The 27,735-nt window shown below is 36.5% G+C and overlaps 3 protein-coding genes across 3 annotated transcripts; all 3 read right to left on the reverse strand.

The window, feature by feature from the left end:
- Positions 1 to 93: 93 nt before the first annotated feature.
- Positions 94 to 5,490, reverse strand: LOC147495690 (uncharacterized). The gene is given in 11 exon segments (XM_086564333.1): positions 94 to 922; positions 1,707 to 1,894; positions 2,443 to 2,561; positions 2,970 to 3,023; positions 3,119 to 3,228; positions 3,361 to 3,386; positions 3,388 to 3,627; positions 3,629 to 4,002; positions 4,332 to 4,550; positions 4,641 to 4,979; positions 5,056 to 5,490. Coding segments are annotated over 11 exon segments (2,511 nt in total). The 5' UTR covers positions 5,269 to 5,490; the 3' UTR covers positions 94 to 293.
- Positions 5,491 to 9,219: 3,729 nt separating this feature from the next.
- On the reverse strand, positions 9,220 to 13,476 carry LOC147495691 (U3 snoRNP-associated protein-like EMB2271). Its single transcript, XM_086568456.1, has 5 exons — positions 13,169 to 13,476; positions 12,773 to 13,082; positions 12,283 to 12,504; positions 11,797 to 12,150; positions 9,220 to 10,083 (listed from the first exon to the last, which is right to left on the reverse strand). The coding sequence occupies exons 1-5, from the start codon at positions 13,474 to 13,476 to the stop codon at positions 10,006 to 10,008; spliced, it is 1,272 nt and encodes a 423-aa protein (XP_086424582.1). The 3' UTR covers positions 9,220 to 10,005.
- A 1,640-nt stretch (positions 13,477 to 15,116) lies between these two features.
- On the reverse strand, positions 15,117 to 18,708 carry LOC147495692 (uncharacterized). Its single transcript, XM_086564334.1, has 8 exons — positions 18,249 to 18,708; positions 17,692 to 17,810; positions 17,513 to 17,610; positions 17,022 to 17,097; positions 16,853 to 16,933; positions 16,710 to 16,761; positions 16,395 to 16,572; positions 15,117 to 15,401 (listed from the first exon to the last, which is right to left on the reverse strand). The coding sequence occupies exons 1-8, from the start codon at positions 18,334 to 18,336 to the stop codon at positions 15,356 to 15,358; spliced, it is 738 nt and encodes a 245-aa protein (XP_086420460.1). The 5' UTR covers positions 18,337 to 18,708; the 3' UTR covers positions 15,117 to 15,355.
- Between the last annotated feature and the right edge of the window lie 9,027 nt (positions 18,709 to 27,735).

Raw genomic sequence — 27,735 nt, forward strand, 5'->3', positions numbered from 1 at the left:
CTTTTCAAGAGAGACATGCTTTTGCCAAAGGATCATTGTTTAAGAGATGATGAGAGGAAGAATGACGTACTACCATAAAAATGAAATTAACAGTTTAGTGCTGACGACTCCAACTTCCTATATTAATCAGTAATCACCATTCGGATTAACTTAGTTGAGAAAATACAGAGATGAAGCCTGAACTTCTGCTCGGTAAACTATAAATGGTGATCCAAACAAAGCAGTAAAGGATACAAATGAGAAAAGCCCGACCACAAGAATAGAATGCTGCCAAATTTGATACCTTGCAAACGTCATTGTGTTGGCAAAGATCTTAGCAAACAAAGAGCACGCATCCACTGTGGTCCTTGTGAGAGAACAATCCTTCGCAGAGAAGGAACAGCTCCAGCGGCAATTATGGCTACATGATTCTCAGCGTCCATGCTAAGGTTAAACAGAATGGCTAAGCCCGCTTCAACTGCTCTCTTACTACCCTCCTCAAGCACCTCCACCAGTGGGAGTATTCCTCCTTGATCAGCAACTGCTCTAGTGAAATCTACGATTCCTGTAGAGATTAAAGTGTTAAGTTCTACGACAGCAGACTCTTGTGCTTCCGGAGAGAAAGAGGCCCTAATCTGGTCAATCAATCTCGGTATCGTCTCAAAAAGAGTTACTTCCTTGTTAATAGGGTTCTCAGGATCTTGGGAACCAAATGAAGACTCGAGCTTAATGAGGCATGCAGCAACCCAGTCCTTATTGCGAAGCGGAATATCTGACATTAGTACTTTGCACAGATTTTGTGTCAGATTACTGGAATTTATAGAGACACAAAACTGTTCAGAATCTAGGAGATTTGTCAACAACCGGGAAGCTGCAGATATTGCCGGGACAGCTTCTAAGGAACTTAGCTCTTGGTGCTGTCTCTCTCTACCATTCTCCAAGTCTGCAAAGAATTTACTAACCATTAAATGAGTACTTACATCCACTGATCCACAATAGAATCAGGCTGCAAATAAGTAAGACAATTGGTGCATTTTGAAAGACCAAATACAATGAGTCCCTCAGGAGATATTCAAGAAATGTAAAATAAAATGCTTCCTTTTGGAGGCATAAGTCAACAAAAGTTTGATCAAGAATGATGCATTTGCGATTTACACACATCCCTTTTTCAAGGCATTCTTTCTTCAATTTCAGCTTTTCTCCAGTATCTCCTCTCTTTTTTTCCACAAATTAGTTTGGTTCATACCATTTTCATTTTCAACCTATAACTAATCAGGAAAGTTTCTAACACATTCAAGGGAAAGATAAAGGCTCCGCTTGGTATCAAGGAAATAGATGCAAATGTGGAAAGTTTTAATTTAGAAATATTTGCTCTGAAAGAATTTCCAAAACAAAATGTTCTCTAATTTAGCCGGTGCTCGGTAAGGTAAGTGAAATCAGTTGTTGAATGGGAGAAAAGATCGGGGACGAAGGGTTTTCATGTTGGGGAAAGTTTTGTCGCCATTTTTGAAATGTAAAATTAGCTCTCCATTTTAATACTTTTTAGAATTATTTCCTCAGCCCCACCCCATCACTACTCCAACCAAGCATGCGGAAAAATAAAAACGCCTGTAAAACTTTCTAAAACAAAGTTTTATCGTGTTTTCCGACTAAACAAGCGGACCCAAAGGTTAACATAAATGTGCGTAATTATTTATGTTTCTATAGAAAAGTGGCCAGGCCCTTACCATTACTACATCTGGGATGGAAAACAGCAACCAATCCGGATTCGATATCCACTGCAATAAGTTCATCCATACAAGGCTCAATGGTTGCTATGTACTCAAGGATTGAAGCAGCTTTATTTTGCAAATTTGGAGATGTCTTCGTAATCTCAATGAAGCGAGATATAACACCAGAATCCAATACATAATCCCTGAAAAGGCATGCAGCACACATATGGACTCGATATATTGTTTAAAATTCAACTTGCAGAACACATCAAAATGACATATTAATCAAATAAGCAAAACCAACAGGCTTTAGTTAAGGAGCAGCCAATCAAATTAGGTAGAATACAGCTTTGTTGAAATTTATTAGTGATCCAACTAATGTTTGACTGATCGATTGAGTAGGAATCAGTTTAATAAACTAGCTAATGCATTATGGAACTTCATATTCGTTAACATGCATCTTCTTTTCCACTCATAAAGTGGATAATATTGGGAAACAACAGATCTCAAGGAACAGGGGATAATATTGGGAAACAACAGATCTCAAGGAACAACAAAGGAAAAATACAATGCACTAGGAGATATAATGTGTTTCTGCCGACTATAGCACTGCCTCATGCAAGTTTGATTCGTTCCAAAACATCAGAGGATCAGGAGACTATCTCTCTTTCTTTTCTTTTCACAACTAAATTAACTTCATATGATAGCAGATTATTCAACCAAATGCAGAATTAGCTAAAAAGTAACAAACCTAGCAGTTGCCTTCGATCCTTCTACATCATTTGGGTTTTCACCTAATGCTTTAGCCGCACTGGCGCTTCCTGTTCCATACAAAAGCTTCGCCAATCCATTTACTGGTCCATCATAAAACTGGAAGAAACTGATATTAAACGTAAGTCAACAGTCAATTGTAGTTGTTAGTTTGAACATGTAAATGATTTGGTCTGTTGAATGAAGCCGGCCATAACATTAAAACTCCCAGTATACATTTATACCATTGATTCAAAATTTTGTAACAGCAATTGGTAATATATTGGTCAACGAGAGTTGTACATTTGTGTTTCACGCTTAACTAAATTATCAAATGTGTACACACTTTTTACTAATTTTTTTTAACGTTTTTCGAAAAACTCAGTAAATTTCACAAGCCCAATGTTTTAGTAAAATAGACTCTACTAGTTTAAAATTTTGACTTCCATAAAACCAAATTTTAGAACCTCAAATATAAATTTAGAGTCTGGATTTACAATTATGGGTGGAAGAAGATATGCAACTAACCTTCAATTTCATTTCTTTACCAGGGTCTAGAATCCGAGCAAATATATTCACAGTCTGCGTTTCCAGAAAGATTTTTGTCGGTATGGCTAAAGAAAATAGGAATGTGTAAACACAATGCGTTTATAAATAATAAAAATACCAGAAAACACCTTTTCCAACAGATTCTCTGGAATTTCTTTGCACTTCAAAGTATTAACTAGATGATACACCGCACCTTCTGCTTCAAACATCATTGCTGCATCAAGAGACAGAAGAAGACCTATAAGAAGATTGGAAAGGTCAATGAAACAATGAGCAACATTCTATCCTAGAAGTGTTCTACAAAGATAAGAAAAACTAAAATTAGAGTTGTTAGAGACATAAACCGAATAAACAGAATAAAGATGCCAACCTGATAGAAAGCCTCTCAAGAGCATGAGATGTAGCCAATTTAACATTTTCCTCGGTATGGTTCAGAAGGCGGACTAGATGTCTGACAACTCCAGTTGCCATGAATGACATCCGCATATGTTCATTGATACATGCATCAGAAATAGAAAGTGAAGCTCTTGAAATGGCTGAAATATCTTCAAGTTCAAGAATCAAAACTAAGCGAGCAACACCATCAACCCACGGCAACAGAGTACATTGCTGACTCAGGTTGGGGCTTTCTCCCTTCTTCCATTTCTATTATTCCAATACGTGCAAGAAAAGTGCTGCTGTGTAATGCCCCAACTATTGCCTTTATCTTGGCTTCCTCAAAGTCAAAGTTCTTGTCTTGGATATTTAGCCCAAGGAGCAACTCAGAAGCACCGTACCTAGACAGAGTTGATGAACCTCGTTCTAACTCGGTGCCATCAGGAAAAGAAGGCCACGAGTGTGAAACTGGCCTCAAGGACTTATATGCATCTGCCCCAATCAAGGGAACTAAAACCAGGCCCTCCTCCATGACAAGAATTCTGTAGAATTCGTCTTTAGCAAGTTCCAACAAGACATTTTTTGCTACTTTCCTTAGTACTTTGGATCCTTCGACATTAACTTTCAAAAATTTAGCCTGCAATAGTGTTCATGATGATTAGAGTTCCTCAATTTTGAAGTACTAAATCATCTATAGCACTTCTAGGAATTCAAAAGACTTAAATATATACAATGGTCCAAGTAATTTATTTTATTTTATTTTTCCTCCTAGAGAACATATAACTTTATGTATTTAGAAAAATGCTTATTTACAAACTTTTCCTTTCATCTGTAGATTTGTTTTATATTTTCAGAAACTGAAATTGTAAAGTTCCACAGATCAGAGAATCAATGTAGTTTCAGGAATGCCAAATTAAAAATGCTTCACTTATAAATAACCACCTCTATGAACAAATGTATTCTCACCAGTTTTGGTATAACATCAAATTCAACCAATATCTTGTGGTTTGACCCGCTCAAAGCCAAATTTGCTAACACCCCACCTGCAGCCTCCTTTACCTTCATTTCCTCCTCATCACCAAGGAACTTAACAAGTATTGGCAAGAGATCACCATTTGCTATTTTCACTCTAAGCTTCTCATCAACAGATAAGTTCCACAAAACACATATGCTTTGCTCCTTAACCTGCAAATACACATTATATATACATAAACATGTCTTTCAAATTTCAAAGTATGTGGAAACAAATTCTATAAAGAAAAATGTTTTAAATACGTCTGCTGTCAGAGACGAACGACTCAAAAGAGCAGTTATTTCTTCAATTGCTCCACTTTCCACTACCGAAATGCGGTACAGATTAACTGAAGAAATGGTTCGTAAAAGGCCAGCAGCAGCTTCACATGTAGAACTTGTATCTGATTTGAGAAGAGTAAGAGTGAGATTAATGCAACCACGGAATTCCATAATTGCATCAATACACTTCTTTCCCCCTAGCGAGTATTTCCACAAAGCGTCTATCGCCTGCTCCCTGTCAAGTGGGTCATTATCTAGTCCAAGCATCCGAACAAACAAAGCCACGTTACATTCTTCAGAACTAGTACCTGCTTCAATGTCCTAAAAAAATAACAATCAAAGTTAACAAACAAGGGATTGAAAATGAATTATGAAATATATTTGGAATGAAACTTACTGAAGAAGGAGAAGTAGATTGTTGGGGCGTGGTGCCGTCACTGGTAGCATTGGTGAGGAGAGAGCGAGGTTGGAAATTAGAGAAGAGATGTTGGTAAGTAGGTTTTTTGTTTGTTAATAGGGAGATAATCTTGTTGTTGAGGGAAAGTGGTTGGAATTGGTGAAAGAGTTTCAGTCTCGAGTTTAGTGGATTTATGGTGCTGGTGCTCATCATCGTCTTCACTGGGAGGGAGCCGAGTTGAGAGTGGCGAGTGAGAAGTGTGAAACGACTGTAGAGCTATGGTGGCAGTGGGGGCGTGAGCGGAGAGGGAGAGATTGGAGGGCGTGGAGAGGGAGAGATTGGAGAGATTGGAGAGCGAGAGGAATGAGTACAAGACATAAACCAACCAAATGGTTTTTTTGTCCAAATACTCACCCCCCGCTCAGCTTAGATCGTTGGCTCCGCTGACTTGATAATAAATGTCGCGATAAATTTAGAGATATATACAACTATAAATATCGGTGATATTTCGATAATATTTATAATATTTAGAGATATTTGATGATATTTTATTTAGTTAATAATTTTATTTAATATTTACTATTATATTTTAAATAAATAGAAATGATATATCGTTATATATAAAGAAATATCCACAATATCTACGATGTTTTAGATATATCCACAATATTTGCATATCAAACAATGTAAAATATTCTCAAAGAGAATAATATATCTACAATACATATCAAGAAATTGAGTATCAATAAACACTCATATCCTGATATTTTATATTATAGTACAAGTAGATAATCCTCACCACCAAATGCTACTAGGACATGTGTTAAAGAGAAGTCCACCAATACCAAGGTGACGGTGTGACACATTGTTGGGAGTTGAGTTACAACTTACATGTCAAGAAAGACTCACAATGATTACATAATCCATTGGGATATAACAAGTTGATGACACCAATAAAGGCACCAATGCAACGTAATAGCCACGCAATGGAGTTAGTTATGCTATACAGAGAGTAACTCTAGAGGACAAATCGGGGAAAAAAGTAATTCGATAGGACACCATTTTTTTTTTAATCACTCACAAGGACCGGGTAGATGAAAGGTCAAGTATACTCTTGACGCGAAATTAAAAACGGCTCGGGTAGATGAAATGTCAAGTATACCCCTAGTACAAAATAATAAACAGTCTGGCCCAACCAAAACGACCCGGTGTATATAGTATATTTGGGGTATGAACAATCACTATTCATACATTAACATGAGCGATGAACACTCATTGTTCATATAAACAATCGTTGTTGATTGTTCATACCTATTTGGGGTATGAACAATCACTGTTCATACCTCAACATAATGTATGATCAGTAAAAACACATATTGGAATATAAACAATCATTGTTTATACATCAACATAAGCTATGAACAATCATTGTTCATATCTATTTGGGGTATATATGAACAATCAATGTTCATACCTAAACATAATGTATGATCAATAAGAACACTTATTGGAGTATGAACATTCACTGTTCATTGTTCATACCCATATTTTGGGTATGAACAATGATTCGTTCATATATGAAGAATAATTGTTCATACCTATTTGGGGTATGAACAATCACTGTTCATACATCAACATGAGCTATAAACAAGCATACCTATTGGACAATGAACAATTATTGTTTAACACTGAACATTCATTGTTCATACCCCTAGTGGACACTGAACAATCATTGTTCATACCTATTGGACTATGAACAATGATTGTTCAACACTGACTCATTCAATGATTGTCCACTAAGGGTATGAACAAGCATACCTATTGGACTATGAACAATCATTGTTCAACACTGAACAATCATTGTTCATACCCCTAGTGGACACTGAACAATCATTGTTCAACACTGAACACTCATTGTTCATATCCCTAGTGGACTATGAACAATCATTGTTCAACACTGAACAATTATCATACCTATTGGACTATGAACAATCATTGTTCATACCCCTAGTGGATTATGAACAATATACCTCAACAACACGACGAATGATCAGTGAGAACACCTATTGGATCATAAACAATAATTGTTCATACCTATTGGACTATGAACAATCATTGTCAGTAAAAACACATGTTGAACTATGAACAATCATTGTTAATACCTACCTATTGGACCATGAACAATCATTGTTCATACCTCCTAGTGGACTATGAACAATCATTGTTCATACCTTAACAACAATAAACTTTTTTTGGAATTGAATTTCAGGAACTTCTTTTGGAAGTGTCATCAAAGTTGAAAAATAATCAAATTACACACTTGATTCCCTGTTTGATTAACGTTAAAATTTTAGAAGATCTTGGTGGATTCGAACCACCATCTCCTTTGGATATATCTAAAGTGCTCGACCATTTGAGCTAAAGATCCACGCTTGTAGATGTATTGATTGTTAGATTTAGGATTTCCAGTTGAACACGAATCGGTAAAAACTCGATACAAATCACTTACAAGCATTTTATCGAACGCTTTTTAAAACTTTTTTGAAAGCTCCTATCAACAATCAAACTCTTCACTCGCTAAATTAACTAACATCAAAAGAACCACAAACACAATACACAAATCATCAAACTCAATAAAAATCGTGTAATCTGATTCACAACTACAAAAAACCAGCTCAAATAAAAAAAAACGAAAAAGAAAAATTACTTGATCTTCTTACTTTATTTTCTAAGGTGAGGTAGAACTAGATCTTCTTATTTAATTGTACATACCCATAAATCACTTGAGATTGCCATCACAATTTTCTCTCTTTTCAATGAAATTGTTTTTGGGAAGGAGAAAAACATACGTGAGAATGAGAGAATGGGTGTTTTGATAGCTTATAAAATAGTGAAGAGTAACTTTGAAGGGTAAAAATGGGATTTAAAAAAAAAAAAAAAAAAAAAAAAAAAAAAAAAAAAAAAAAAAAAAAAAAAAAAAACGATCCAACTTATTTATTTTGTCTTTGAGGGTTATTTTAATTAAAATCTTGGGTTCGTGGGTTATTAAAATGTAGAAATTGAGTTTGTGAGTGATTATAAAAAAACCATGTCATCTAGAGTTGTTTTGAAACGAAATTGGGACTTGGGGCTAATTTATTGTATGCTATATTAGCCTAAAACTTGAAGTGTTTTCTTACCCAAAAAGACACACAAGTCATCTCTCACAATCACTATACTCAACTCTTCTCCACCATTCGAAGACTCTAGTGCTGCCAGATAGTTTGCAACACAATTACATTCTCTATAGACATGAATGAAAAGCACATTCGACATTCTACTAACCACTTCCAGACTTCTAGTATAGCAGCTTTGGTGTCCCAACATATCTATGGTGCAACTTCTTCGTTTTGGGGAATCTCTATGGTTCTCTTAGAATCAGAAGCAACAATATTTGTCCAAGTTGTTCACATCCTCTTAATCCCATCAAAATTGCTTTCATTTCTTGGTATAGAACCGGCCTAGCTCCACCGTCACGGGTGTACGCAAGTATCACCTCACCATCACTGTCTCTGATCATTCCTCTATTTCCTCCAATACTAGCCCTTGCATCTGACATGGAACCATCTGTGTTAAGTTTTATAGTACCGACTTCCAGTTTAGTCCATATGCATTGTACAGGGATACGTTGTTTATAAGTGGCTGGTACGCCTAGCTGTTCCAGGAGCATTCTTGCACCTTGATTCAGCTTTACTCAAGCTAGCTAGTATTCCTTGAACATAGAACTTCATGTCGTTCATAAGTTTACTGCATACCACTTGCCATGGTTATATTCAGTTTTAGCCCAAAATCACTACTAAATAGTTTCGCAAAATATGTTTCAGAAAAATCATTAGCGCAAGGAAATGATTCTAATACATAGCAAAAGGGAGAAAAAAACGAAGGTTGTGCCGATGAGTTGCGCGTACTCTGATCTGTAGTATAGTGCAGACTGCAGAGATAACTTGATATTTCCCATATCCGAAGGTTAAGTAAATTTATACAATTTAATCAAGAAAACTTTTAAAGGATAAATAGTTAAATACAGCCAGCTATGCTTAACAATTTCAAATGAAAATTATAATCTTAATTTGATTTCACATGAGAATTCTAACTTATGTTATGCCCTATAATATCATATTGTTCATAGACCATGAGGCAAACAATGACATGAATGAATGAACTCACAATGTACATGCAACGAGCTTACCATTCTCAGACTTGTTCAGCTTTAATTTGATCGTTCCCAAAGTTCAGGATCATTGTCACGAACAGTTAAAACTCGAAAGGTCTTTACATATTGGATCCGGGTTGGGCAGATCACCTAACAGGCTAACATCCACCATCTCTTATCCAAGTTTAGTTTCAATTTTAATTTCTTGATCTGCCCATTTCAGCCCATTACATGAAATCCGCTCACGAGTCACGACCAATAGGCTTGGGTTCACCTTGCTCAAATTGCAGTTCTAAGTTCTAACAAACACAACTTAACTTAATTACCTGTCTGTAGAACCTTAGCAGACGGTAGAAGGGTACATGTGCAATTGTAGTCAAAAGACAAACAAATGTCTGTGTAATTCAATAAGCTAGCAGAAGACAAACTTAGACGAAATGTCCGAACTCTGAACACAATATACTGCTAACAAATTCTCAGAGGAGAAATGGATCCAAACATATGAAAACCAAGAGTCCAAGACAGGTTTCATTGTGTCAATGCTATGTACTTGGGCTAAGCTAATGAGTGAAGACCCTAAGATTGGTTGGGAAACTAATACAAAAAACTTTGGCATCTATTACAAAATAAAATCACTAAAGAAATCCTATTTACCTGAATAAGAAAATAATACAAGATTTTGGTCCTGCAAAAATTGATCGAGGAAGTGCTCCGGTTACTTCTCTTCTCACACAAGTAAAAACTTCACTTCTAGAGTTCTAGTCACTTAAACTAAGATAATGCATGAAAACCCCATTTGAGCCTGCACTGAGAGGTGTGCCAGTCAGCCGTGGTTCCTGCAGCAAAGAGGAAAAATAAACAAAACAAAAAATGAGCCCTCCTATAGCGTTTGAAACTTGCATGACAGCTCAGGTGACTGAAATGTGCTCTCATCGAGTCATCGATATCTTTCTTGTAGACGCTACCAATAGAATACCATAATAAAAATAAGAAATAAATTGGTAATGAAATGAAAGATTATACTGAAATGCTAACACACAAGATGCAAGAAAGATGTCGTATGGTTCACTTTATGAAAGGATAACGGAAGAACAAACATGCAAATTCTTGTACAATCTGCACTGCATACAATTTTTCTACCATCAGTACTAGCTAAAAGACAATAAAAGTAAGTTCCGCAATTGTTTACGTACTTTGAGTCTTTAATTCCTAATAAGTAGTAAGAGTCTAAAAGAGAGGGAAAAAAAAGGAAAGTTCTCTCTTCCTCTTCCTTCTTTCACGATACGTCTTCACTCTTCACACCTTTTTCGATTACTTGTGAACTGTGGATCCTGAATTAAGTTCCGGACTCACTCTATGATCCGTTCTTGAGGTCTAGCTCTCTGGTCTTCCATTTCCCTAGTACCGGGAAGTTGTTCTCATCCGAATGCAATAAGCTATAAGCTACTCTTGATTCAGACTTCTCATAGCATAGTACTATATCCTTTGTCCTCTAGGCTTAAAAAGGTTTTGAGTAGGGTGATTTCTCAAGGACAAGGGGCGTTTACCTATGATTGGTGGTAAATCTTAGATGACATCTTACTGCTAATGAGGCTATTTGATTATAGAAAGAAGAGAGTAGAATCTGGCATTGTTTGTACATACAGAAAAAATAATAATCTTATGAGTGCACATGGTGTAGAACATGGCAGGTCTTAGTTTTGTAAATGGCCAAAAACAAGGGAGGTGATTATAACAGACACAGGCGCCGTCCTTTTCGTATAGTACAGCGTGCAGCAGTGTTTGCCCATATTTTTAATTGAATAAAAGAGGATTTTCTGAAGTAAATAAAGAAAAATATATGAAGGATACATAAAGAAACAGACAAAAGAGAGCAACTTATTTTGCTCGCGCAAAAATAGGTATCCAAAGAACATGTAAAGCATCATAATAAGTGTTTGAAACATTAAAAAAGAGAAGAAGCTGAATAAGATACTATGACATATAGAAGGCACGGCCCAATAGTGGTCAGTATGGCATGAAACAAGCCTATAAGCTCAACATCTTGTTTTGGTTGACCAGCACTGAAGGTAATTTTTCAGGAAGACAACCTGACCTGACCAACTCCAGCAACAAGGAATCTTCCAGATTTTGCAAACGCTAGGGAATTAACTTACCCATCCTATATCCAAGCACAGAAAAGTAGGCATGTATTGAAAAATACAAATTGTAGAGTTTATGTGTTCAAGTGACCTCAAAACTGAAAAAGTGCTACTCTAACAGTAAGAAATTTCATTGCCTAGCACTATTGTCATTCTGGGAAGTATATATATATATAACAAACAATCATCTAGTACTTTTAGAACCAAACGAATATAACAAATATAAATGAAAACAATCTACAATCTATCTAAAGCAGAACGGCCAATGTTGGACAGCCAGAGCTAATGAGGGTAGAGCCTCAGATAAGTTCTATAACTATAAGCATTATGAACTATAGATATCCAAGCAACGGAGTTTAACCATATACTCATTAATCTGAAGAGTTTTATTCGAGAGAGGAAGCATACCAAAGGAACAGCATACAAAGAACGAACTCTTTCCTGGTCTTGCAAACGTTTTGGGTCCCTTACTATTTCCCACAGACGAACCACCCCATTATTACCTCCTGATGCAGCCAGATCACTTCCTCGGCATACAGTAATTGAGTGAACCATTTTTTCTGCAGTGGGCATGCTATCTTGACCATGCGCGTTGTTAATAGTGTACAAATATTCCTTCCGATGTGTGTTCCAAAGAATAATGCTTCCCTGAAATGTTCCAGATAAGAAATCCTCGTATCTTGTTTCAGATGAAGTGTCAAGACTGCTAAGGAAACAGCCTGAAGGCCCGGATTTAAAATCTATGGACTCCTCCCTATTCAACTACACATTGAAAAAGGGAATATAATTATCTGCAGAAAGTAGAAACAAACAAACGACAACTTGTACCTACAAGATACTCATATATCAATAATATCCATAGATCACATTAAAAGGGCTAAAAGGCAGACTCACTTTATACAAGCGAACAGTTTTTTGTCCAAAAGTCATCAAACGGTGTCCAGGTAGCCATTCTAATCCCCATAAATTCTCGCAAGTATTAAATGTCTTTTTGCTCCGGAGTTTTCTTGTATCCCATATTATGAATTTTCCCTTAGAGGACCCAGAACATAAGTCTGAGGTATTTTCTCTAAAGGACAACGATGATATAGTCTGGTTATCACCTTGAAAAAGCTCCTGCTTAATAACAGCACAAAAATAAAAAACATGAACAAAAAAAAATCAAAAAAAAATATAGGTGCATGAATATGAATGTAAAGCACAACATTTATTTATTTCTTTTGCTATAGAACATGTATTCTAAATGTATCCACCTCAAAACATGACTCTCTCTCTCTCTCAGACAACACACATAATTCAAATTAAAGTTACCCTATGCTTAATTAGTGCATATATATGTAATAAAAGAAGCGTAATGATATGAACATTTCTTAAAAATATTTACCCCAATATGCCTTCGTGTACGTATGTCCCATAAATAGACATAACTATCTTTGCCTCCAGCCGCTAAAAGAACAGCTTTAGCATCAACCGCTACGGCCAGAACCGCTTCTTTTTTTGGATCGGATTTGGGATTTCTACTTGGCAATGTATACTGCGACGTTCTGTTTTGGTTTACATCCCATTGTCTAATGGTTCCATCTTTGGAAGCTGAGATTACTTTCTTGTCATCATTAGTTATAGCTACCGCAGTGACAGACTTAGAATGTTTCACCGGCAACTCTACAAATTTACAATCTTCCTTTTTTTGAACTCTACAATGTATGAGATAAAATCAAGAAATTAATATCTAAAGATGCATGTGCATGTATTAAGTGTGAAAAAACATTAATAACCTCACCTCCTCCCAATAGCTTCCCAACTAGGCTCCACGTTATTATGTAATATATTAGAAAGCTGATTTTCAAGAGATGAAACTATGGTTTCTTTAGGAACAAGGTCTTGAGGTTGACTGTAATCCTCTAGCTTTTTCCTTTCTCTTCCAGTGAACAAACCCATGATATCTTGGCGATATATCCATTTATCTTGTGCTTGTTCTTGTTCTTGTTTTGGATGAGATGATGAGCAACTCTGTAGTTTAGCTTTCTTTTTCTCACTAAATGGCAGGGGCTGGTCTTCTTCTAGCTTCTTTTTCCCACGGTCTGACATTTTCAAAATATTTGATTTTACTTGTTTGTCCCTGGTAACTTGTAAGAAATTAATTTGCCAAAATTAAAGAACGTGTATTCCTTCTCTCTTCATCTAATCATCTTCTTGTGCGGTAGTAAATTTCATTTCACTTGATTGCTGCCTTAGTGCCATACCAATAAAAGATACTGTCTTGGAGTAGGTGATATTAGAGTGATTTTTTACTCCCAGGATTGGTTCCTCTAAGTGCTCCAAGGGAATTTTCATCTTTTCCACAAAAAGAGAGAAGTTACAACCGTCACAAAATCCTCAAAATTCCCAATTTTATTAGTTTGTCTCATAATGAAAATAAAAAAAAGAAATATAAAGTGGAATAAACCAACAAACTGTGTGTATTTATTCTTCATCTTCCCACAAAAACGTGTTAATAACAATAATATCATCTTTTTGTTAGCTTGTTATTATTCCATCCTCGGTGTTTCATATTTTGATTCCTATTTTTTGTTTTGTTTCCGTTTCCTTTTTATTTCCTTTCTAATTATGACTAATTTTAAGAAATATTATTCCATCCTCGGTGTTTCATATTTTGATTCCTATTTTTTGTTTTGTTTCTGTTTCCTTTTTATTTCCTTTCTAATTATGACTAATTTTAAGAATTTTGTGCCGGTGATATTTACTAATTTGAGTAGAAATTCATTCCTACTACCCAGGGCCGGCTCACTAGGAGACCTCCAAGTTTCGAACCCTCATTACAACCACCGAAACTAGACACATAACCACTACACTACACAATTCTTATGTTACAAAAAAAAATTGAGCTTTTTTGTTACGGCAATATCTATATGCCTCATGTAAAAATTCACCTAGGGCCTCCACAATCTCAGAGCCGGTCCTGCTACCAACATGGATATAGCAGCTCAAAGCACCAAGCCACCAATGGGTAACTCCTAGTTGGTACAAAATGCTTATATACCAAGCAATAGGAATATACATCTTAGGTGTGGCTCAGACGCTCAGTGCAAGGCTCCCAGCAATAGCCTCACTTAATACGCTTTTTCCCAAGCTTATACACCCTTCCACCTTGTAGGTTGATCCCATAATATGCGCAATTAAGGTTCTAGACTTGCTACTATTTATTCACCCAAAGAAAAAAAAAATAGAAACTTGCATGACCGCTCAGGTGACTGAAATGTACTCTCATCGATATCTTTCTTGTAGACGCAATGTAATATCATAATAGCAGTAAATTGGGAATGAATTAAGAGAGTAGAAAATCTACAGTGCGCATGAGAGAGAGTGGTGTAGTCAATCGAGGCCACTCATCACGGCAAATGGTGCGTGTATATTGCATCACAAAGTACTGTGCAAGGGCACAAATGTACCGGAGTAGCAGGCATACTCTAGAACTGCTATTAAGAGATTATACTGAAATGCTAACACACAAGATGTCAAAAAGATGTAGGTTTCACTTTACGAAAGGAAAACAGAAGCATTAAAGTTCTGTCGTTGTTGAAACATAAGTTCCAATACACTCAATCTACACTGCATACAATTTTCTACAGAATCGTTAAGTGTTGAAATTGGACGGTTCAATCATATGGGTGATTGGGTGAATATGAAAGTGGGCATTAGATGCTACTGAAGTTATCAAAGCTGTGAAAGCGCAGAACTTCAATTCGACCTATATTCGATTAAGCTCTAAAAGGACTATTACCAATTCTCTCCATTTTGCTGGTTACAGTGACACCACATGACCACAGGAAGAAAAAAAAAACAAAAAAAAAACCACCATCCAACGGGCGACAGTTTCGCATGAAAAAGGAAAACCCCCAAAGGCCCAAATAGCATCTCCGTGAACTCCAACATTTGCACCAATGGAAAATCTAGCCTTTGATGCCGGCTAATTAAGTGTCTTTTGTCTTTCGCTGCGGTCTGCACGCTCAAACCTGACACAAGTGCAAATGTCAGTGGACACAAATTAATTGCATATACCAATTGTCCACGGTTATAGATGCAAGCAAAGGGAGGAAGAAACAAATAGGACAAGAGCTGTTCATAATATACGACGTAACTACATTTTTTTCCACTGTTGCTAATAAAATAATTTATTGGATATAAAGATGCGAAAGGAGTGGATCGGTTAAACAGGCATAAGTGCATAACTAAGAAATCCATCTAGATGAAAGCTTCTAGCAAAGTTCCCAGGAGTCCACCCGCCTGCCACTGCATTGGCATAGGGAGAACTGCTTTTGGGAGAAAAAAAAGTTGGGAGGTTTATTTTGATCGTGTCATTCCTAAATAGAGCTGTGGTGGAGCCTGTACAATTTTTTTTTTTAAAGACTACCTTAGCACCTAAAAATTTGGCAAAAACAATCCTTGAATAAAAAACAACATCAACTGATTTTCATAAATATCATTATAGTATTGAACCCAATCCTTGAATCAAGTTCCCATATAATGGTACTGACACTTAGTAAGAACGCCATCTTCTGTTAATAGAAAATATTAAACTGCGCTTCTGATCATTTGAGTTCAGATAGCAATGTTCCTCTAACAAGATTTACACAATAATAAAAACAATCCAGTTAACCAGCTCAGACATTTAGGATCGAACTGCTAAATAAACTGAAAGGGAATAACTTACATTACGTGTGCACTTGCAGTGCCTAGCAGATATACTTTGTCCAGACTTATCAGCAAGTTATAATGCGTAGTCATATAGATAACAATAAATGAAACTTGTAGATATTCAAGGAAATGAAGAAGATAATGACAACAAGTGAACAGATACTCGGAGGGAATCGACATCCATCAAGGATTATTCATGCATGGGCTGTTCAGTGCTTGCCCACGTTATTAGCATGTGTTAACAAAACGAGAACAATTATAAGAATAAAATGAAATAAATAAAAGAAAAGAAAAGGTGGACGAGTTTTTACCTCAACAAGTACTCTTCCTTGTTTTGCAGCTTCTTTTGCTCTGTAATTCTGCTACTCTTTTGCAAAAGATCTTGCTTTCTTTTGATAAATTGTACAGAAGTCATCGCCGCCTGAAAGGAAGGCGGAATAAAATCGTCTTCATCGTCTTCAGCATCTTGATTTGTTCTACTCATGCTAGCTGCAATATTGACAGACCCGTAGAGAGAAAAGAAAATACACACACTTGTACTACTATCCACCACTACTGCACAAACATGAGGTGAAGCGATATTGTTAGTTATTCAATAATGGCAAGACCACCAAAATCCTCCATACCTTCGTCAGATACATAATCCATCCCTCTTTTCAAACATTCCACTTTAGATTCCTATTTATCGCATAAGAGGCAGTAAGAGAATGATCATCAATTAGAGTAAATCAATAGTACTAGTATGCTTAAGAAAGATCAATGATCGTACCGCTATCTCTGCCATCTTACGAATGAACTGATCATGTCGAAGACAGCCACCATATCGTAGCTTCGGTTCAATTAGTTTCATCTGTAATGAAATGCAAAGGTGCCATTACCAAGAGGAAATACATGAAGTGAATCACGTAATAAAATCATGTGTGGGAAAGATATATAACCATCCTGAGAAGTTCAACTTCTTCAGCTGTTCTCTCTCTTTGAGTGTCTCCCTTCTTTCTAGGGGTTGGCCTTTCCCTGTAAAGAAAAAATAAACTTGAGTTTGTAAAACTTGATAAATAGAGGTAGTACACATATTTAGATTTAAACAAAAAAAAAACAAAATGTTGGAAAATTAGAATCAGAAAAAACTTACTTAAGCAAATACTTCTTCATGGATTAAAATCAAAACCCTAGAATCACAGAAGTAAAAAAAAAAAAAAAAAAAAAAATGCGAAGAGAGAGGAAATTATTTTGAAAGAATTTTACAGGGAAGATTTTGGGAACTGTGGGATAATTGGTTTCTTTAAAGTCAGTAAATCAGCCATGGGGATTTTGTCCATGCTGCTTATAATTTAGAATGAAAGAAGAATGGTTAGTTGTCCACTTTCTTTTTTCTCTAGATGAAGATTCAACCTTGAAGAGCATTCCCAAGACCGTTAAAAATTCATACCTTGTTTCCATAATATTCTTCCTCATTCGTTTCTGCATCCGAGTCATTCTGGTGAGCCGCTGCTTAGTCTTACGTACAAGAACACTGGGAAAATACATCTGTCATATTTAAAAATGAATGCACATTAGCAATTTACTCGCAGCAACTGTAACTAAGAGAAACCAAGTAAAGTAGCATACCAAATGTTCGTCAATCAGCTTAAGTGCTTTCCTATAATTTCTTGGTAACTGAACTGGCATCCCATATTTATTTGGCACGCGAGCTCTTTTTTTATTTTTCACTTTTAAGTATAAGAAGGCTGCACAAAAAACAAAATGTATATTATATCAACTAGCAAGAACCTATCTTAATGGAAGATCAATAGCTGAGAACCTAGAGCACACACCACAGGCTGGACCAAATTACACAAAAAGTGTGTCAACTATATAATATAATAACAGTCCAACTCCCTGAGATTTGCTAATATCGTAGCCAGGAAGGAGAAAAAAACCCAACCCAACAACAACTCAGAGGATTAGTATAATCTATTGACATCATGCCCATCTAAAGATTTTTCCTTATGACATCAGGAGGGAGCCCTCCAAAAAGTGTTCAGAATGACATTAAAAGAAGCTTAATTTACACCCCATGAATAATTTAGGTCTGCAATTTGGAAGCACTAATAATTTCTTCGTTGCCGTTACTAATTATATGAGTTTAGGTGAAAAGATAAAAAAAATTCAAAATAAAATATTACCATCGCTGTAGTGCAGTGTAACGTAGTCACCGGGGCATGAGGAGAGTCGTTTGGGGATCCCAGTTTTTACGTTGTCGTTCTTCTTCATCCTCGAATTCGTCTCCTTAATATTTTTGTACCCTTTCGGTATTTGTATGTGTGTGTTTAAGGTACGAGTGGTATATGTTTTTTCTCGACTCCTGCTCCTCTATAACCGGGTACAGGGATATATACTCTTTTAAAGATCAGGCAGAAGAGGGCTTCAAAATTGTTTCTCCAACTGTCCAACAAACTCCAATTGTATCCGGCGCTTTATACTCATGCAGATAAAGGGCGTGTAGGTCATAAGTGTACCATTGAGGCATTGTAGAATTCAGAATGTTTATTGGAAAAAGAGAGTAGAGTTTAGAATTGTACATGCGTACAGTTTATCGGAATCATTTTATGGCATTTGTTTTAATTTTTTTTTCTCTCTCAATGTGTTTTTCACAGTTCAAGACTTCACGCTTATACAATCTCAATCTCACCCAACAAAAAAATGACAAACGCAATCTCAAATGCAAATGAAAAATGACAAATGTAATCATATTACCAATCTCAATCCGACTCACGATAAAACGTGGTCTGACAAATGCAACCAATGGTGACAAATGTAATCATACTACCAATCTCAATCCGACTCACGATCAAACGTGGTCTGACAAATGCAACTAATGGTCTCAACGTAAATAGTGTATTTAATCACTAAAGGGTGACAAAATGAATCTCGGTTAACATCATAACAAGTAAAAGTTGCACGTTTTTGTTATTATGTAATAACTTTGTCGATATTATACAAGAGATGTTTATGATATAGTATGATTGGTTTTTACTATTTTTGATAGATTATAGCTAATACTTGTTTCTTTTTGTTTATTTTATTTTATTTTATTTTATTTTTGTAGCAATGAGTCGCCGAACAAAGAATGTGTCTAAAGTTGTTTCATGTGTGATTGGCGGTGGTAGCTCAAGTGCTAGCTACTAATAAATAAACCAGTAAAAAAGCCTAGAAACCGTCTACAATTAGCCTAGAGAGTTGGGAACCTTTCTATGTGCAGAGAGATCCCATCTACGACTTGGTGAGTTTTATTTATTTATTTTGCGTTATTCTATTTAGGTTTGCATTATATATTTATTTTGCTTAATTATGTTGCAGCATGACGTTTTGAGAGAAACTGGAAATATGATACTACGCGGTATGGATGCGGGTGTCAGTGCAATTCCTAAGGATGCGATGACATATTTCCAGATGGCGTACCAGATGACTCAGACACAATTTATTCCTCGTGGAGATTGGGGTGATGTTTTATGATGAAGTTGTAAAATTTGAAACAACTTTATTTATTTGATGAAATTGTAAAGTTTCAAACAATGTATGTGACTGGTTTTGTTATGGAATTCCTTGTTTTGATTTATGTTGTGGATGTTTGATTATGTTGGAAATGATTTACAAGTGTTTGAGTTTTTGAGTGCAGGATGTTTATGAGTTTATTCGTTACATAAAAACAATTGATTTTTTTTTTTTTCCAAAAGGCCCAGGCACGCCAAATTAAATGAAGTTGTTTTATAAGGCGCAATCCTGCCAATCGAAATTGTTTTGTAAGGCCCAGTCATGCCAATTGAAGTTGTTTCATAAGGCACAGTTAAGCCAACCAAAATTGTTCAATAAGGCACAGTGATGGCAAATTTGCCATTTAAACTTTTTTTTTTAGTACCAAACAGCCCACACTAGCCTATTGGATAAAAAACATGTGGTAGACATCTACAAAACATAATCATTTTGGTCCCAAAAGTCCGACTTGCGCCTTAGTTGATGGTTTCACAAGGCACAATTTAGCCGTTTTGTTTTGTTGTTGTATTTTTTTTTTTTTTTTTTTTTTTTTGGAATTATCAAGCAGCCATAATTTGATCAAAATAGCACTAATTTGCTGAATAGAAACATTTAGTTTCCAAAAGGTAAACATGTGCCTTATAGGGTGGGTTCATAAGGTCCAATATGGCCTTGTGAGTCGGTTTGATCGATAAAAGAGGTTGCAACAGGTTAACTTGATGTAGTTAGGGGGGTGCCCAACACAAAACATGCTTTTTAGGTCAATGACAAACTTGTCATAAATCTTTTTTTTTTTCGGGGTCTTCCCAACACAAAATAGAAGGTGACCGTAGCGAGTACCTTTAACATTTGTTTTTAAAAGAGTCCGGCTACTCAATAACCGGGTACTGGGATCAAACCCCAACATTTGCTCTGTATTTGATGACACATACATGTCTCCACTTAACGACTTTATAACTTCCCCGTTTCTCTACCTACATTTCCCTTTTTTCTATTTTTTGTTTTTTGGTAATTACCAATTTTTTATTTTTTTTTTCTATTTATTTCTTTCCAAAAACCAAATACACCACTAAATAAAATTTACTAAACTTAGAGTACGTTTGGAAACCTTGAGAATTCTTATCTTAACCGAAATTGGTGGGTTTTCTTATTCTCATGTATGTTTGGTTGCACATAACTGATGAGAATTAGAATTCTAACAAGACTTGGATTCTCACCCTAAAACTATGTTAATTATATTGGGATTCTCACGATAGTTAAGGGTAGTTAATTTCTTAGATATAGTTAACAAAGAAGTGCACCTTTAGAAAAAAGAGTTTGTGATATAGTGGTCCTAAAATATGGAAGAGTCTTAAAGAACCCTTATTTAATTAAATGACACGTGTACATATTTTTGAAGGGACTAAGAGAATTCTTATGGACAACCAAACGATCCTATTTCTCACATTATCATTGAGAATTCAATTCTCAGAGAATTTTAATTCCCATTCGTTCCCAAACGTACCCTTACTCGTCTTTTTCTTTTGTCTAGTGTTGCCAACTTGCCATTGCCATGTCCATCAGGAATAAGCTCTTGCTCCAATTACTTTTTCTTCTAATAAATAAAATTCAATCAATTCATATTAAGCACTAACAAATTGATAAAATTTTACAAGATTATGACTTTGAAGTGTTTTAGAAGTACATGCATGAAGGCATGAGTATGGGGATAATAATGAAGAAGGGTCCTCTTTGGGTTGAAAAACAATGGTTCATTTCTTTTATTGGGATTACTAATAAAATTTTCATTTTGATGATTATTCTTTTCTATAATTACAAATGGAAATCCTATAAAAAGGTTGTTAGACTTGTTCTTTTCCCTTGTAAACCACAATTATAGAGCAGAAATAAGATGATTGAAGGTTTAATTTATATCAATATAATAACAACTCAAAATTATCAAATTTCATATTGATGAAAACTTTTTAGCTTTGGAACAAAACAAGTTTATAATATTTACATCTCTTTTTGCTTCTTTGTGCTTTTTCTAATTGAATTTTGGGTGTTGGGGTGTTCAACATGTTTGCACGATCGGTTTGACAGTTTTTAGGAGAGGAAGAGCACCTTTTGTTTCCCTGGGTTTTCTACTTTTCTATTGTCGGGTTTTATTGCTAAAGAAAATAAAATAACTCTTTTGTTTAAGGTGTTTGTTACTGCCGGACCCCATATTGTGTTGGGCAGACCCCAAAAACAAAAACAATTATTACAAATGTGTCATTGGCCCCAAAAGTTGTTTTGTGTTGGGCACCTCCCAAACCAAAGTGAATTTGACTTGTTGCAACCTTTTCAGCCCTTCTCTTCTATTCTCTTCTCTTCCACCATCAAAAACCTTAAACCCTTAAACCCTAAAGAAAAATATATCCTAACACTAACACTAAACACTAATGGAAGAACCCAACCAAATTTTAGAACATGAAGATGAAGAAGAAAATGTAATGCATCATGACCCTATTCAAGAAGAAAATGTAGAACAAGTTCCAAGTGACCCCATTCAAGAAGAAAATGTAGAACAAGTTCCAAGTGATCCCATTCAAGAAGAAAATGTAGAACAAGTTCCAAGTGACCCCATTCAAAAAGAAAATGTAGAACAAGTTCAAAGTAAAGAAAATAGAGGAATGGATGATGATGCATTTAATAAGAATAAGATAAATCTAAATTAAACGTAATTATGCATGTAGTAATTATGCATGTAGTAATTATACATGTAGTAATTATTCATGTGTACAATGATATATAGGACTGAAAGAGAAAATTCGAACACCCGAGGCTTAAACGACCTGACTAGGTCGTTCGTATTGCACACCAAACGGTCTGGTCACACCATCTGGATTGAGTCCAAAATGATGTGGCCATGTCGTTTGGGATTTGGACTTAGAAAAAAAAAACTTACCGGTGTGGTCACACCATTTGGAATAAGTCCCAAACGACTTGGCCACACCGTTTGGGACTCAGTCCAAATGGTGTGGCCATGTCGTTTGGGATTTGAACTTTGAAAAAATATGAAGTTCTGTTTTTTGGCCTCTTAACCGGTGTGGCCACACCGTTTGGACTAAATCCTAAACGACTTGGCCACACCGTTTGTGACTCAGTCCAAATGGTGTGGCCATGTCGTTTAGGATTTGAATTTTGAAAAAATATGAAGTTCTGTTTTTTGGCCTCTTGACCGATGTGGCCACACCGTTTGGACTAAGTCCCAAACAGTGTGGCCAAATCGTTTGGGATTTGAACTTGGAAAAACATAGAGTTCTATTTTTTTGCCTCTTTACCGGTGTGTCCACACCGTTTGGGACTTATTCCAAATGGTGTGGCCATGTCGTTTTAGGATTTGAACATAGAAAAACACAAACAGTGGTAAATGGTGTGTTTGTGACATTTGGTACTTAAGCCAAATATCAATTAACAATTGTTCTTCATTTAGGATCCTTCGGTGTGTTTCGAGAACTCTGGAAACTCGAATGACGTGGATGATGTTCAACCGCTTTCAATGGATACAACATAAATATTTACTACGGAAGAGGTACATAGTAGGCATTGTTTTCACTTGTTTTTATTTTCTAAATGAAATTATATTAGTTTATTGATTGTTGTTTTCTTTTATATCTTTAGGTATTTCATACACGTAATGACGTAATTGGTTGGGCAACTGCTCGGGGAAAACAATGTAATGTGGTTGTGGTAATTGGGAAGTCGCATAATGCTAACGGGAACCGAGTACCAAGGCTGGATTTAGCTTGCGAGAGTTCGGGCATGTATCGTTCACACAAAAAGGTAGAGAAGGCTAATAAGAGAAATACGGGAACCAAGAAACGTGGATGTCCATTTAAGTTAAGATGTATTTTCCAACGCGGCACTGTCGATAGTTGGAAAATTGTCATTCTTAATGGTGTTCACAACCATCCATTGGCGAAGACCCTTGAAGGACATGCATTTGCTACTCGACTGACCGTTCCACAATTCGAGTTCTTGTCAGAGATGACTCAAAATGGAGTTAAGCCTAAAGAAGTTTTGAAGTCCATCAGACATAGGTTTCCTGATAACCTATCTAGCATATGTCAAGTCTACAATGCCAGGCACAAGGTGAGGACATTGGATTTGAACGATCGCTCGCAAATGCAGAGATTGCGTGAGTTGTTAGCAGAAAACCATTATTTCAAGGAGGTGAGAAAGGATACGAATACGGATGAGATAACGGGATTGTTATGGGCCCATCCGGACGGTGTTAAAATGGCTCGGACTTTTCCAAAAGTTTTCATCATAGACGCCACCTACAAAACCAATAAGTATCGGTGGTCTTTTGTACAGTTTGTGGGGGTGACTTCAACCTGGAAGTCTTTCACGGTCTGTCAAGTGTTGCTTCAGTCTGAAATAGCGATAGACTATGAGTGGGCTTTGCGTCAATTTAACGGCTTGCTGGGTAAAGAAAGGCCATCTGTGATCGTGTCTGACAGGGACTTGGCCTTGATGAGTGCCGCTGATATTGTGTTTCCTGGCGCGCACAAGCATCTCTGTAGATGGCATATCTCTATGTGCGTCCTTCAGAAATGCAATGATTTTTTTCCCACCATAGAACTTGTAGATAAAGGCCAGTTCTCGTGGAACACTGTAGTGAAATCGATGACTGAGGATATCTTCAACCATAGAATTGCTGCTTTGGAAAAACACTATAGGGTTGAGTACTCCAATTTTGTTAGTTATCTGCGAGAGATTTGGTTGCCTTACAAGGATCGATTCATATGTTGTTGGACAAATCAACACATTCACTTTGGGCGTACAACGACCAATAAAGTTGAAGGGTCTCATGCTCAGGTGAAACGTGTTCTAGGAAACACAAATAGACATAATTTTCTAAGTATGTTTTACTTGATCCACCCGATTTTAGAGATTCAGATGTCTGAGATTAGAGGTACGTTTGAGAAGAGTTTGATTATTGTAACCCAGCACCACCACCAGATTCCTTTATTTCGTGAACTTAGAAACCTGGTCTCAAGAAAATGTTTAGACTTGCTTTATGAAGAACTAGATACCCGTGTAAGCCGTGCTGCTAAGGACTCTGAGTTCATTTGTGGGTGTTATTTGCGCACCAGTCATGGATTGCCATGTGCTCACGAAATCATTGAACTTCAAAAGCAAGAACGTTCCATATCTTTGAGTGCTATCGATCCCTTTTGGAAAACTCTGTCTGCTTTTCCAAGTGTGTCGGTGGGTGTTGGTCCCGATTGTAGACCTTCGATGGATATGTTTATGAAAATGTATAAAATGGCTTCTAAAGAAGACCAGAGGGTTATGGTTAGGAAACTTATGGAGATTGCTGTGCCATAAAGTACATGGCTAGAACCACCTCATGAGGAGGCAAAAACCAAAGGTCGGCCTAAGGGTAGCTGCAAGAGAAAACTTCTAACTGAGGATGAGAACTCTTCAAAGCGAGATTCATCTGGTTTTGAACATTCCCAACGTGAGCATGAAGAGTGGGTCTCGTTGCAACAATCGGAATGTACGCCAAACTCCAAGCCTTCTCATAAAACACCCACACCATCAAAATACGCTACTCCAAACCCACCTGCAGAGAAGTCTTCTTCGAAACCACCTTTGCCACAAAAAAAACCCACACCACGAAAGAACTCTTCTCAAAAATCACCTTTACTACCTAAAACAACCACACCACGGAATAACTTTTCTCAAAAATCACCTTTACCACCTAAAACAACCACACCACGGAATAACTCTTCTCAAAAATCACCTCAAAAGTTAGACATTGGCATCCTGAGGGGGCCGAAACATTACGATTTGGATATTCCAGAAGAACTGCACAAATATATTGTTAAAGTGGATGACCCTGTGGGTGATGGCAATTGCGGGTATAGAGCAATGTGCATTGCACTGGGAAGAAGTCAGGAAGAGTGGCCGTGGATGAGAAATGAAAGTTGAGAAAAAAACAAATCGAGGTTCGCCAAATTTCAGTCCCAAACGACTTGGCCACACCGGTCAAGAGGCAAAAAAACAGAACTTCATATTTTTCCAAATTCAAATCCGAAACGACATGGCCACACCATTTGGACTAAGTCCCAAACGGTGTGCCCAAAACGGTGTGGCTAAGTCGTTTACTAATGTTTCATGCCACTAATTTCTCCCTTCTAAATTCTAAGCTGTAACATTACAGATCAGCTCAAAGAAACACTATTGTACTTACTGGAAACTCAAAGAAACACTAGGATTTTTAAGTGTTGTGTATTGTAGAAATTCCTCTCATTATTAATCAGGCACTCACGGAGGATTTTTGTCGCCCATTTTTTAGCTTCAAAGGGATTAGTAGACTCGGAAGAGCGACTACTCGATGTATGGCTTGTTTGAGGTTGATTGGGATTATTATGCATGTTTACTTGACTCACCATGGCCTCATAACCCATGTCTTCAAAATAAATCCAACAAACTCAATCTTATTTTCTAGTTCCATCATAACCTCAGCGACAATATCATTCTTTTCCATGCCTGATAGAAAGTAAACGGAGACATGCTTAAGGTTCTTGAAAATGGAAGTGAAATCAAACTTCTCTGATTCCCAAAATTCCTTTTCTTCAAATGCAAAGGCATCCTTGAAGTCACCACTGAGCTGAAAGTTGAAATGAAAGTCATGTTAAACTGTATCATTTAATTTGAGTGGATTGCACTAAAAAGCATTAGCTAAAAAAATGTAGTAATTACCATCATTTCCACTGTAAATGCTGCGTACTTAATGTCAAAACGACCAAGATTGGCAGAGCATTTTAGCAAGTAACAAATTCCTGGGAGCTCCCATTTTGTCAATGCAGTCTCTAGTTCTAGAGATGTGCCATTAAAGGGTAAAAGTCCAAACCTTTTTTGCACCTCTCCTATAGACAAAACCTGAGTAAAAGATTGTAAATAAGAGCACAATAGAGAAAATTAGACATGTCCCTACCTGAACAAGATACTTGCATATCCTATAGAGATGCAATTCTAAGTTGCAACAGTAATAATTATTTAATTGAAACCACAAAAAACAGAAAAGATACAAATATGTGACCTGCCCATACCTGAACAAGATACTTGCATATTCTAAGTGTGGTCAAGTATACAATTATTATGAATTTTGTCTGTTAAAACAATGTCTTGAAGGTGTGGGCACACCGTTTGGACTAAGTCGTTTGGGACACCGGTCAAGAGGCTAAAAAACAGAACTTCATTTTTTTTCCAAGTTCAAATCCCAAATGACATGGCCACACTGTTTGGACTAAGTCCCAAACGGTGTGGACAAGTCGTTTGGGACTTAGTCCAAACGGTGTGGCCACACCGGTCAAGAGGCCAAAAAACAGAACTTCATTTTTTTTCCAAGTTCAAATCCCAAACGACATGGCCACACCGTTTGGACTAAATCCCAAACGGTGTGGCCATGTCGTTTGGGATTTGAACTTTGAAAATTTTGAAGTTTTGTTTTTTTGCCTCTTAACCGGTGTGGCCACACCGTTTGGACTAAGTCCCAAACGGTGTGGCCAAGTCATTTAACCTCGATTTCTTTTTTTCTTAACTTCTATATTCCAACAAAGACTCTTCCAACAATTCTAACACTTCCAAATTCAACTTCCATATTCCAACAATTCTAACACTTCCAAATTCAAAACCAAACACATAAAATGGAGAATCACATAATATCAAATAATATTTTGAAATAACATACGACAAAATCAAGTATTCATAAAGTTGGGTACAGATATTACAACATCACTCTTTACAACAAAAGCAACCTAAACAGCCCTATACTACTAGAACTCCAAGAGTTGAGATCAATGCTCAAGAATAAGCTGCTTCTTTACCTATGCTCCTTCACAATATCGTCTGCCAATGAACTTGCACCGGGTCAAATTGTATGCCTCCATGAACTCGTTCCGTGCATCGTCTGGAATCGCAGTCCCACCCAATTGCAGGCCTTGATTGAGCAAGCGAGAAATTTCATCAACGATGGGGTGCTGTCAAAATTAAAACGAAAAACTATATTAGTATATACATTTATAAAATACTAAAAAAAAAAAAAAAAAAACTAACGTTGTAAGGTATTAACTCACCAGATTATGATATGGAAGACTCTGT

The sequence above is a fragment of the Coptis chinensis genome, chromosome 6 (genome assembly GCF_015680905.1).
Source record: "Coptis chinensis isolate HL-2020 chromosome 6, ASM1568090v1, whole genome shotgun sequence".
Classification (NCBI taxonomy): domain Eukaryota; kingdom Viridiplantae; phylum Streptophyta; class Magnoliopsida; order Ranunculales; family Ranunculaceae; genus Coptis; species Coptis chinensis.

Coding starts and splice junctions, on each gene's coding strand:
- LOC147495692 (XM_086564334.1), bottom strand. CDS start 18,336: ATGAAGAAGAACGACAACGTAAAAACTGGGATCCCCAAACGACTCTCC. Junction 17,611..17,691: donor AGCTGATTGACGAACATTTG/GTATGCTACTTT, acceptor TAAATATGACAG/ATGTATTTTCCCAGTGTTCT. Junction 15,402..16,394: donor AAGGAAGAGTACTTGTTGAG/GTAAAAACTCGT, acceptor CACTTGTGTCAG/GTTTGAGCGTGCAGACCGCA.
- LOC147495691 (XM_086568456.1), bottom strand. CDS start 13,476: ATGTCAGACCGTGGGAAAAAGAAGCTAGAAGAAGACCAGCCCCTGCCA. Junction 13,083..13,168: donor TGGGAAGCTATTGGGAGGAG/GTGAGGTTATTA, acceptor CATACATTGTAG/AGTTCAAAAAAAGGAAGATT. Junction 12,505..12,772: donor GTACACGAAGGCATATTGGG/GTAAATATTTTT, acceptor GTTATTAAGCAG/GAGCTTTTTCAAGGTGATAA.